This window comes from Scardinius erythrophthalmus (genome assembly GCF_964197995.2).
Source record: "Scardinius erythrophthalmus genome assembly, chromosome: 21".
NCBI lineage: Eukaryota > Metazoa > Chordata > Actinopteri > Cypriniformes > Leuciscidae > Scardinius > Scardinius erythrophthalmus.
In genome coordinates, this window is record NC_138241.1 from 3289053 (window position 1) to 3301455 (window position 12403).

At 39.0% G+C, this 12403-nt stretch overlaps 1 protein-coding gene across 1 annotated transcript in view; it reads left to right on the forward strand.

Annotated features, from left to right (window-relative positions):
* Positions 1-12130, forward strand: part of lrrc1 (leucine rich repeat containing 1) — an 82550-nt gene extending 70420 nt beyond the window's left edge. The window contains exons 11-14 of the mRNA XM_081350182.1: positions 1693-1808; positions 3057-3229; positions 7886-8028; positions 11835-12130. Of these exons, the coding sequence (XP_081206308.1) occupies positions 1693-1808; positions 3057-3229; positions 7886-8028; positions 11835-11996 (594 nt within the window). The 3' untranslated portion in view covers positions 11997-12130. The remainder of the gene's footprint in view (positions 1-1692; positions 1809-3056; positions 3230-7885; positions 8029-11834) is intronic.
* Positions 12131-12403: the final 273 nt, after the last annotated feature.

Here is a 12403-nt window from a genome sequence, read left to right on the forward strand (position 1 = left end):
AGTGTCGTATGTTCTTGAGAAACCCTCATTTCTTATTCTGAAAGGGTTTTTCATGGTGGAATCTGAATGAGATTTGAGGAATGTTATTGTCTTGTTTAAACAATGGCTTTGAATGAATGAGGCAGCTTGTTCTCTGAGAGCGATTGCTCAGCTGTGACCTCTCTGACCTCACACAACGGTTCAGGCACAAAAAAAGCCAGCAAAATGTCGTCATCTCATATCATTTCATCTTCAAGCTATATCAGATTAGTAATCACTATTGTTCTCATTTGGAAATGTATTATTTAATTTCTTCAGACTTATTGCACCAATCAAGAGAAGGTCAACTCATTACACAAGGTTTATTTTAGCTCATAACTAGCTGGACATTTTTGCAGATGATTGCTTAATTGAGAGATGCAGGAATCATGATTGTGATCAGAATTAAAATATGATTAATCGTGCATTTAAAATATAAATTGATTTTGTTATGCCTCTAAAATGCCAGCATGAAGTAAAATGTTTCACCTGTGGTGAAAATCCAGCTTTTAATGTTGTTTATATGTGTATGTGGTGTTTTTAATATGCTTTAAGACAAACCATGTGTAAATTCATAATGGTCGACACCATTGCTGAGTATTTTCTGCTTAAAACTGTTTTCACAGTCCACACTACAACGTGAAAAAGCTGTTTTCAAATTTATCCACATTGGAGAACGTTTTCAAAAAGCTTCCATTAATTTTTCATTAATAAAAACACTGTCTCAGTGTGACAGAAGGCCAAAACGGAGAGAAAAAGATGCGCTTTCAAACGAAAACATATTAGAGTGGATGAGGCCTTACTGTCTCCATTTTATTGGGTATGCAAACAAATAAAAAAACCTTGGAGTGATCTTTGACTCTTCACTATTTTTTGATAAACAAATTAGTGCTGTTATTAGAGGAAGCTTTTTTTTCATTTAAGATCTATTGCAAAGTTGAAGAACCTTCTTTCAAGCAAAGATTTACAAGTTACAATTCATGCATTTGTAACATCACGATTAGACTATTGCAACTCTCTTTATTGTGGTCTTCCTCAATCTCAATTACAAATTGTTCAAAATGCAGCTGCAAGACTTTTGACTGGGTCTAGAAAGAGGGATCATATTTCTCCTGTTCTGGCATCCCTTCACTGGCTTCCCATTAAGTTTCGAGTTGATTTTAAGATCCTTATGTTTGTTTATAAGGCGTTGTCTGGCTGTGCACCAAGGTATATTTGTGATCTTATTGTGCCACACTGTCCTGCTAGGGCACTTAGATCTTCACATCACTTGCTTTTAAATGTGTCATGAAGTCGCTACAAATTAAGGGGTGATCGGGCCTTTTCTGTGGCCCGGCCCAAGCTTTGCAATGCTCTCCCTTATCCTGTGAGGTCTGCTCCTTCATTGGACATTTTTAAATCTACTCTGAAAACACATTTTTATTCTTTAGCTTTTGGAAACTTGTAATTTTTTTTTTTTTTATAGTGTAGTCCTGCTATGCACTATGTACAGCACTTTGGATCAATTTGTATTGTGTTAAATGTGCTTTATAAATAAAGGTTGTTTTTGTTCTCTGCTGTCTGTCTTCTCAGTCGTTTTCCTGCTGATGTTCATATAATGCTGTGCTCTCTCGTGTCAAGGTTTCTCAGTGGTCTCCGGGGCCTTTGCTCATGTTGTTTTCTGCTGTGTCTCAGATCGGGGGCTGTTGCAGTCTGAATGTCCTGTGTGTGAGAGAGAACCGACTGACACGAATCCCTCCTGAGCTCTCGCAGGCCGCGGATCTGCACGTGCTCGACGTCTCGGGAAACAGGTTCGTCAGAACACACTCGTCTCATCAGGGGGCTTGATGAACACAGATGTGTGTTGTACATTTATATGAGGCTCAGATCTTACTGAGTCCAGGGCTCACTGAAGGGAGAAGAAGAGATTCTGGTTTAATATATCTGTGGGATGCAGTCGATTACGATAGAAAATTCAGGTCCCAGGTTATATTAAGTGGCTTTACAGGGTTATATTCACCCAAAAACGAAAATTCTGTCAGTAATTACTCTCCCTCATGTTGTTCAACCCCGTAAGACTTTCGTTCATCTTCAGAACACAAATGAAGATATTTCTGATTAAATCTGAGAGCTGTCTCACTCCTCCATAGGCTTCTCTGTTATTGAAACTTGCCGGCCCAGAAAGTTAGTAAAGACAATGTTTAAAATAGTGACTACAGACACATGCCGACGCTGGTCATGTGTGTGTGATGTGTGTGATGCTGGCCAATAGTGAGCCTCCGTTCTGACGTATAACCCAGAAGCGCTGCCATGTTAGACTACGTGAACTCACTCAAAGGAACACAGAAGAAAATAAAGAGTTGAATAAAGTCATTATTTTAGTTTTGTTTTTCCACACTTAAAGTATTCTCGTCACTTGATAAACTTAAGGTTGAGCCACTGTGGTCACTTGGACTGTTTTAAACATTGTCTTCACTAACTTGACAACTTTGTATCTCTTACATGTTTGTTAGTGTCATCATCATGATCAAGTAAAACAGAAAATGAATCCTTTTAACTGAAAAGCTCTGATTGGGGATTTAAACTCTTGACATCTGGCAACCACAAACATGACAATAACAAAACAATATTTTGTCAATATTTATTTATTTTTTTTCTTACAAAAATAGAGATTTTGGTAAAGTTTTTATTTTTTAACTACATTTTAAATGCATCTGGTATTTAACAATATTGCATGTTGATATAGTCACAATTATCATTGAATGACCTTGGTGTCATCTCGTCTTTATATCATGAGAAAAAAGCTCACGGTTTTGGTCAGCGTTTACAAAAACAAACAATATTTTGTCTCTTTATTCAAGTGTACATTTTTTAACTAGACTTTAGTCTGGTATTTAACAATATTGCATGTTGACAGTTACTGTGTCATTGAATGACCTTGGTGTCGTCTCCCAGTTTTGGTGTGAGATTTGAGAGTTTGCAGCATTAGAGAAGGCAGAAGCGTGTCTTGTGAATGATATTCTGTGTGTGTGTGTGTGTGTGTGTGTGTGTGTGTGTAGGCTGCTCTACCTGCCCTTGACGCTCACGACTCTCCGGCTCAAAGCGCTCTGGCTGTCGGAGAACCAGTCGAAACCCCTGCTCACCTTCCAGACGGACGTGGACCCCGAGTCTGGAGAGAAGGTCCTGACCTGCGTGCTCTTGCCTCAGCAACCCTGCGAGTCGGAAAACAAAGGTACAGCTCTGACATATGTGCATAACACTGACTCTTTTCATCGAATAATGTGCAGATAATGTCACTTTAAGTGCAAGTCCTGAAGTGTCCACTAGTCTCTCCCTGTGAAAGCCTCCTTCCCTTTACCTGTACAGATAAAACAGTGTCAGAATGATTCCAGTTCACATGGACACGCGGAAGCGACAAACAAATCAGTATTATGAATTTTTAAGGCCAGACAAGTAATTTGTTGAGATCAATTTGTAAAGAGAGACTACACGCCTGCACACATATATATATTCAAACACGCATACATATAGACTGATCACGTCATACGCATGTGTGCGCCGCATGTTCGCATTTTTGAAGTTTACGCGGAGATAGTGTTTTTCAACGCCTGCACCTTGGACCCTATTTCAATGTTCGCGTTCTCAAGCATCAGACACTGTTGATGTGCGGATGAGCGGCCGGAGCACATTAAGTGTTTTCTGTTAGAACGGTGTCGTGTTAGCGGCCCCTAAGTTAATGATCGTTGCAACAGAAGTGAATCAATAAAAAACAACTTTAGCTGGACAATAACTTTATTCTAGAGCTGCTGTAAAGCCAACATAATCTCTGTTACTTTAATTTCCTTTTATCACTGTAAAGCTGCTTTGAGACAGCAGAGATTTCACACAGAGATTCCGGAAAATACACGGATAATGTGTCCCGGGATCGTTTGATTTTGGTTCATTCACACTGCCAGTGATTTCCCGGAATCAGTGAGTGCGTTCACACACATCCCTAAAGACACGTGACGTCAGGATGTGTTGTGGAAATGCCAGTCTGATCTTCCGCTATCGTTCTCTCCACTGTAGTCGTGCACTTGGTGGATTTCTTTATCTGGAGAAACCACGCTCGAGCATGTTCTTCCAGCTTCGGTCGTACACTAACGCACCGCGCACCGTCCACAAAGCTGGCGAGCGCTCTCAGCTTCAGCCGGACAGTCAGGAGCTCCTGCTCTCATTCCAGTTTACACACATTTTTTCGTTCTTTCTTTGTTGATGAAGAACACAAACTTTCTTCTAAGAGCAACAAAACACCCCGTACGGCATTGGTCCTGGCTTTTGTTCACACAGGCGCGTTCCGGGACTGATCCCGGCAATGTTACCAGGCCCCCATCCCGGCATCAATCCTGGCATCGATCCCGGGACGTGTTTGCGTTCACACAGAAGGCACTCTAGCAATTTTACGGCAATTTCCTGGGATCAGCGCGCTGTGTGAAAGGGGCTTATGTTGTTAAAAGCGCTATATAAATGATGATTTGACTTGACGACTGTTAAGAAAGCACAGTGTGTCTATGGCGGCCCGGAGAATGATATATCAATGTTTCTATTGATTACGATAATTAGACAATATTTTGTTGGTGTGTTTTTGTTGGTACCTTGGCAGGTTTAGGACTGCGCCTAAAGTTTTAGATATTCTGCGCCAAAATCTGAGACTCCTAAAGTTTTTGATATTCTTCATATTCTGTATGGGGGTCAGTTTGCAGCAGTGACAGAAATGATCTTTTCCAATAAGATTAAATAGAGTTTTACCTTTTATGGGCATTTTTTCCTTTAAATACATGCATCATTTTTTTTTATTGGTCAAATTATAATTTTTTTTTCATTAAATCAAATTCTATAAGAATAATAAGACACAATAGGGCTGTCACCAATCAAATGAAATCAGTATCAACAAAATTCATCTTTGAAGTGACATTTAGATGCTTTTACACAGACTGTTTAATGCAGCTCAGAGGGACATGAATGTGTTTAACCTGCAGTTACAAATGCAGAAATAATGTTTTTATGTTTTAAGCATAAAATGATGAATATAGATAGATTAAAATTATAAAAAAAAAGATACTTTAAATGTGAAATTAAAACCGCCACTAGGTGACAGCAAGTCACTGTTCATGAGAGAGTCATTGAGATTCAACCGATTCATTAAAACAGCTGATTCATTCAGGAACGAAGCATTTGACTGTCTTAATGAGTGAGTCATTGAATCGTTCAGTCAACCGATTCATTCATTCATTCATTCAGTAATGCAACACCACCGTGTGTCACTCAGAGATGCAAAACAGTTATAAAATTTAAAAAAATATATATTTTACTAAAAGATGTGGAGTTCAGGGAGGGAAATATTAAATGTAGAAAGTCTCCATTCCAGCCAACACTGCTACTCTTTCCAGGCGTGGGTAGATCGTCGAGATCTGCAGTTTATCGGCAAGAATAATCCGAGGTTTTTGGGTGTAATGTTTTGCTTTCATCTAGCGCCGGTCCTGTGGGTTTTATCTGGGGCTCGACCAGCCTGCGTGTGTGTGTGTGTGTGTGTGTGTGTGTGTGTGTGTGTGTGTGTGTGTGTGTGTGTGTGTTGAGCAGGTCTTGATATCTCTGCCTTGCCTTCTCCACACTGCAGCGGATTGGACGTTTAAAGAGGCTTATCTCCTCTGAGCTCGACCTCAGACCCTCCCACGTCCATATCTCATATGTATATCTCATATCTTATCCCTCTGCCACTGAAGCTTGTCTTTCCTACAGTCTTTAATCTCTCCTTCATTATGAGGAAACCAGCGCTTCATGTCAAGAATACAGTAGAGGTTTCAGTTTTGTACGTGCCAGACTACTATTTCTACTATTAAGCTCCAATAATGTGCTTTGAACGATATATATATATATATATATATATATATATATATATATATATATATATATATATATATATATATATATATAATGTTTATTTAAAAACAAACACTATTGTTGATAAAAAATATAAATATATAAAAAAAAAATTAAAATAAATTAATACTTTTATGCAGAAAGGATGCATTAAAATCATCAAAAGTGACAGTAAAGGCATTGACAGTGTTATGAAAGATTTCCAGCCTAAGAAAATTGACATCTTTTCATTTATATACAGTATGTTCAAGTATATTGCGCAGTTGTGCCTGGAGTAGATCGTTTTATGTGTGATAATAAATTATTTTTGGCCAGATTGTCACACAAAGAAACTATTAACGCATGCAAAAACAAGAGATAATCAATGAAATATTAATAATTGATTGTCAATGTATGCTTTTTTTTCTATGCATTTTCTTTTTTGCATAGTAGAATAAAACCTGTAGCTGCAGTTTACCTTTTTTTGCCAAATAATTTTGTCAGATGAATACCTTAACCAAGTTCAGTGTTTTGTTCTTCCTTCACGAAAAAAAAAAAAAGATTTCTAGTGATGCATGGATATGAAAATTGTGGCCGATACCAATTACTGATTATTCTTTATATTTGACAGTCGATAACTGATATATTGGCCGATAAATCTAAATCCAAATTTGTATATAATTTTTGAGAGCCTGATTACAAAAACAAAAGTCCCAAGCACACGATTTTAACGTTCTCATGATAATGTTAAATGATCATATATCGGCCGATATATCGCGCATCCCTAATGTTTTCCTCATATATTGGTTTAATCAAACTTGAAGGGGAAGTAAAAACAAATGATTATCATAAAATATATTTATTTTAAAGGAGAACTCGGCAACTCTAGCGAACTCTAGTCACTTCTTCGCTGATTTTCCCTTTTGTTGTCGCATGTTTTCCCCACGAGCTCCCCCTACAGCTGTGGTGGGGTGTATATTTCACAACACAGTCGTAAAAAACTCACTTGCGGCAGCCTCCTCCCCCTCTCTACCGCTGCTCATGTGCGTTTGTTTTGATCGGAGCAAGCCAACTGTATCGCGTGGAGCTATGTCTACTGAGGTGGGTAATCTGGTAATACATCATAAATGCGTGTGTGTTTATGTCGAATTGCCGTAAAGCAATTTGTGTTTCGCGCTCGTTCTCGCTTTCGCTTCTCACGAGACTTCCAATTTCTATCTTGCCGGGACGGTAGTGAACAAGTTGCAAGGTTGGTTTTCCGCCTGGGAACGCTGGGGGGAGCGGGGAAAGTCACCAATATCACCAGAACAGGTTGTTTAACCATCCAAATGATTTCTAGACAGTTTTATTAAGTTAAAAAAGCTACCAAGTTAATCAAAAAAGCTTGAATACATTTGATCAAATGTTTTAATAAAACTGTATTTGTTACAGTGTTATTTTATATTTAAGTACTGAGTTAATATAACATAACTACATGTACTTACTAAAGGGTTAGGGTTTGGTTGCATGTAATAATGCATACTTTATAGAAAGTTTATAATTTATAATAACAAGGACACTCAAATAAAGAGTCAGCAACTTTACTTATTCAGTCTAGGTCAGTTCGGGTTTGCTCAGCTTTGGAAAAGGACGGTGCCTGGTTCATCGAATGACTCGTGTCTCTTTGTTTGGCCATTAAATGTGACATCACTTCCTGTGAAGAGCTGGTGTGTGTGTGTGTGTGTGTGTGTGTGTGTGTGTGTGTGTGTGTGTGTGTGTGTGTGTGTGTGTGTGTGTGTGTGTGTGTGTGTGTGTGTGTGTGTGTGTGTGTGTGAGGTCAGGTCACTGGGGGGTTTGTTTCTCACTAAGACGTGATCTCTCAGAGGTCTTTCACTGCAGTATAAACTCCTCAGTGTGTCTCTCTGAAGAAATAAATGCTTAAGTTGTTTTTTTCTGAGCAGCTGCTGGAGAAGAGAATGTGTTTGATCCTGAAGATGATGTGTGTGTTCAGGGTCGGATAACCTGGCGCGCTGTGGAGCTCTGGAGAGTCTCGTGGAGAGCGGGGGCCTGGACGACACCTGGGACGACAAAGCGTTGAACCGGATGAGCACCATTCGCTTCATGGAGGACGACGACGATGAGGAGGATGATGAGGTGAGGAAGGAGGAGGCTCTGCGAAATCATACATATCAAGTTCTAAAGCTTATTTACAGACAGTTGATCGTTCGCAAAGACCCGCCCCCTTTAGTTACTGTTGCTATGTCGACACGTTGGTATCTCTCACACACACACACACACACACACCATGTTCTTACGCAGTGAAACACACATCGCAGAGCAGAGAGGACACCGATAACACACTGACAGACAAGACAGACCAGGTTACTTTTGATATGAAACAAAGTCTCAACTTTCCATAAATTTAAACAATAAATATGGTTTTGTGGCTCTTTAATGTGTCTGACTGATCGCTGTAGAGTCTGTTAAAGCTGCTTGTGAACCGATCATCTCTTCCTTCTAGTTCATTTAAAGCATCAAATAAACATGAATGAACATCAGAAGGAATGTTGTTTCAACCGTGGAAAGACGTCAGTACACCGTTTTACAAGTTCAAATCCACCAACGTTAATCTACTAACTCTCCTGACCGCTTTATCGGACAAAAATGGCGGATGGTGGATTATGATTGGTCAGATCGCCTGTCAATCAAACTCCCTGCGAAGGGTGAATTAGGGCTGCACGATTAATCGAAATGAAACCGCACGGGATTTGGCAAAGGCTGTCATTATTGTATGTGCAGTTTGTCAGTGCAGCGGCTGATCGGCAGTAAATGCTGCTCCATCTGAACACCAGAGACACACACACAAACACACACACACACACACACACACACCACATATCCCTCTGAACACCAGAGTCTCACACACAAACACACACACCACATATCCCTCTGAACACCAGAGTCTCTCTCACACACACACACACACACACACACACACACAAACACACCACATATGCCTTTGAACACCAGAGGGCGTCTCATATGCACACACACACACGCCAAATATGTCCCGCCGCTGAAGTATGATAACACACATCATTCCAGGAAATCCCGATGGGCATCACACTCTCTGTATCTGAATAAACAGAAGATTGAAACGCTTTGATTGATTAAACATGACTAATAAACACATGACTGCCTTATTCTGTGTAAGAAGCTCATCATCTCACAGGAGGAGGAGCTCAACTGTCCTTATGAAGTGAGTTTGGAATAAAGGCATGTTATTAAACATGTCTTTTGTTGGACAAGAGGCTCATAAATGCTTCTCATGTTTGCTTTTTCAAGTGACTCAAACTCTCAGTGTTTTCAGATGGACAGAGTTTACAGAGCCGTACGTCACTGACAAGCTGCACATAACATATAATCTCAACCTTTGAGATTTCAGAATCGCGATAAGCCAAATCCGTTTAAGTGCGATTTCATGTAAATTGCGATTAATCGTGCAGCCCTACAGACAATAGACCTTCATCAGGAGAGACGCCATATTGAGTTTTACAAGGTGAGGGAGTGACACGTTCACATCGATACGATAATGAAGACGATAACTATAAAGTTTTAATACTCCTTATAATTCTGTGAGAGTAGGGACGTTCACAGCTCACACCATTACTATAATGAGAATGACAATAACACAGAAGATTGATATGGTTGAAATCACTTCCAGAATGATTTTTCCAGCTGATGAGAGTGATAAAACATTGACAGCTAGACGTAAGAATCAGCTGACATGAGCATTTCAAGCGTCAGAAAGACGTCATCGGCTGGTCTCGACGCCAGTAGAGTAATACACTGCAAAAATGCTTCTCTTACTTAGTATTTTTGTCTTGTTTCCAGTCCAAACATAAAAAAATTCTTAAATCAAGAGGCGTTTACTAGATGAGTAAAATGACATAAGATATTATGTCCTGTTTTCCAGGGGAATTAATCAAAATTAAGTGAGTTGATGCTTTAAAAAAAAGCAAAGTTATCTGCCAACGGGGTCAGAAAAATAATCTTAATTCAAACAGAAACATTATTTTTCTTACCCCATCATTTTTCATTTGGCGAGACACTACAGGTGAATAGGGTAAAATTTTTAACTAGCAGATATCACCATGAAACTTTCCCAGTTGATGTTTCTCTACATTAAGATGAGGAAAAAATGTATTACAAGTTTTCTGTAATTTAATGTTTAAATATGCAAATTAGGCAATATCTAATTAAATATGCGTTAATTTGCATATATTCATCTGAGTATTGGATAAAGCCAGGTTAAAAATTATTAAAAATGTTCACATATTAGATGGGAAAAAAATGACAGAGGGATTTATGGATATCTACCTTTGTTATCCTGTAAATCAGAATATACTGTCAGTAGTTTAAAAAAAAATATTTTCACCATGTTTTTTGGAATAAAATGTTAATAATAATAAATCAGGCTAGGAATAATATATTCACAAATCCCTCTGTAAATGTCTTCATAATATAACTAGGTACAAGACTGGAGAGTTTGGTGTGTAGCGGTGCGACTGAAGTGGAGATTTCAGACTTGAAGTATTAGAGAAAAGTCATTTTGAGAAAACAGGCTTTAAAGATTTATATCAGCCAATGAGATTGCACATTCAGCCCTTTTACTTTCACGATTGGTTGCTGATAAAAAGGAAATGACCATATTTGGATGCGACAGCATTGTACAGGAGAGAGAGCTTTCCAGCGGTGCCTGTGATGACAGAGTGCAGACAGAGATCGCGGAGCAGCGTGAGGATTAAGAACGCCAACTTTTGTTGAATTTATGAGAAATCTACAGACGCAAACAGACAAAGTGTAGTAAAATAAAGACCTAAATGTGTATTTCGGACTTTTTTTCACTGCAAGTCTGAAAGAAGACATTATCGAAGACAAATATCCAAAAATCTCAAAATTGACCAGTAAAAAAAAATGTTTTTGCCTGCCGTGTCTCGCCTTAATTTTGATTAATTCCCCTGGAAAACAGGACATAATATATTATGTCATTTTACTCATCTAGTAAATGCATCTTGATTTAAGAATTGTTAGATATTTGGACTGAAAACAAAACAAAAATACTAAGTATCTTTATCTTCATCTTTATGGTTTTTATGGTCTTTACAATATGCAAGGTTCTAGATCACATGTAATTTTCACAACTCGCGTCTTTCAAAATGTTTTATGGAGTTTTAGTCGACTGAACAGTCGGTGTGTTGTTCAGTTCATTGATCACACTGTATTCCTCACAGCCTTGTGTTCGTATAACACAGCGCTTGTTAAAGTGTGATGAAACCCCTGTTTAAGCACTGCTCGATCACACCGGATTCGAAAAACACTCGGCGTGTAAAGCTGTGGAAAAGTGTGAGTGTAGAGGGTGGGAAGAGGGGAGACGACAACCTTGAATTTGAGGGGCATTTTGCCTATAAAAGGGGTGTTTGATTATGATTTGACTTTTCTAACTTTAGTTAGTGTGTAATGTTGCTGTTTGAGCATAAACAACATCTGCAAAGTTACGACGCTCAAAGTTCAAAGCAAAGGGAGATATTTGCTTTTAAAGAAATCACTTTGTAAAGACTACAACAAACGGCTGGTAGAGACTACACCACATTCCTCCTGAGTTAGTGACATCACCAACCCTAGAATTTACATAAACCCCGCCCCCTGAACACTATTTATAGATTATCAAGACAGAATATGCTGATCAATGACTAGAAGATAACTACACATCAGCTACATAAATTGTACGGCAGAAATAGTGAGAGTTTATACTAGCATGTTTTCCTCTCGCCAGGCTGAGACAAACTCAGTGACTATTTAATACAAAATGCGTCCAATCTCTTCTTTTATTCAACGGGAAATACGGTGAATAGTGACTTTAACATCATCTTTACTCTCTCTCTCCATCTGTTTCTCAGAGAACGCTGCTGAGACGGGCCACTCCTCACCCCGGCGAGCTCAAGAACATGAAGAAAGTGGCCGAGAACATCCGAAAGGACATGATCGCTGCCAAAGGCCTGGATTCCAACAAAAACGAGGTCAATAATGCTGTGGAGCGAGTGACCAGCACGTCTGTGTGACCGCTTTATCTCCGAGATGTCTCTTCCCCAGTGTGTGTCTCCCGAAGCCCCCGCTGAGCCATTCCTCACTGTTTTCTCCCGGGAACACCAGAGCCCTTTCCCATGTTCATCCGTGTTCATCCGCGTCAGGGACCAGTGCCTTCTTTTATAAAGACCTTCAGCACAATAACCTGCCAACGAATGCACACTTTTACTCTCCAAATCCAGTGCTTTTCATTCACTTTTCTGACAATAGGTAGTTGCACTACAAGTCTTAGCAGAATCTTTAATATAGAAATATGAATTTTATATATATATATATATATATATATATATATATATATATATATATATATATATATATATGTGCTCTATTTTTTTATTTTCTGGGTGCATTTCTTTCTTTCGGTGACACACGGAGCCCAGGC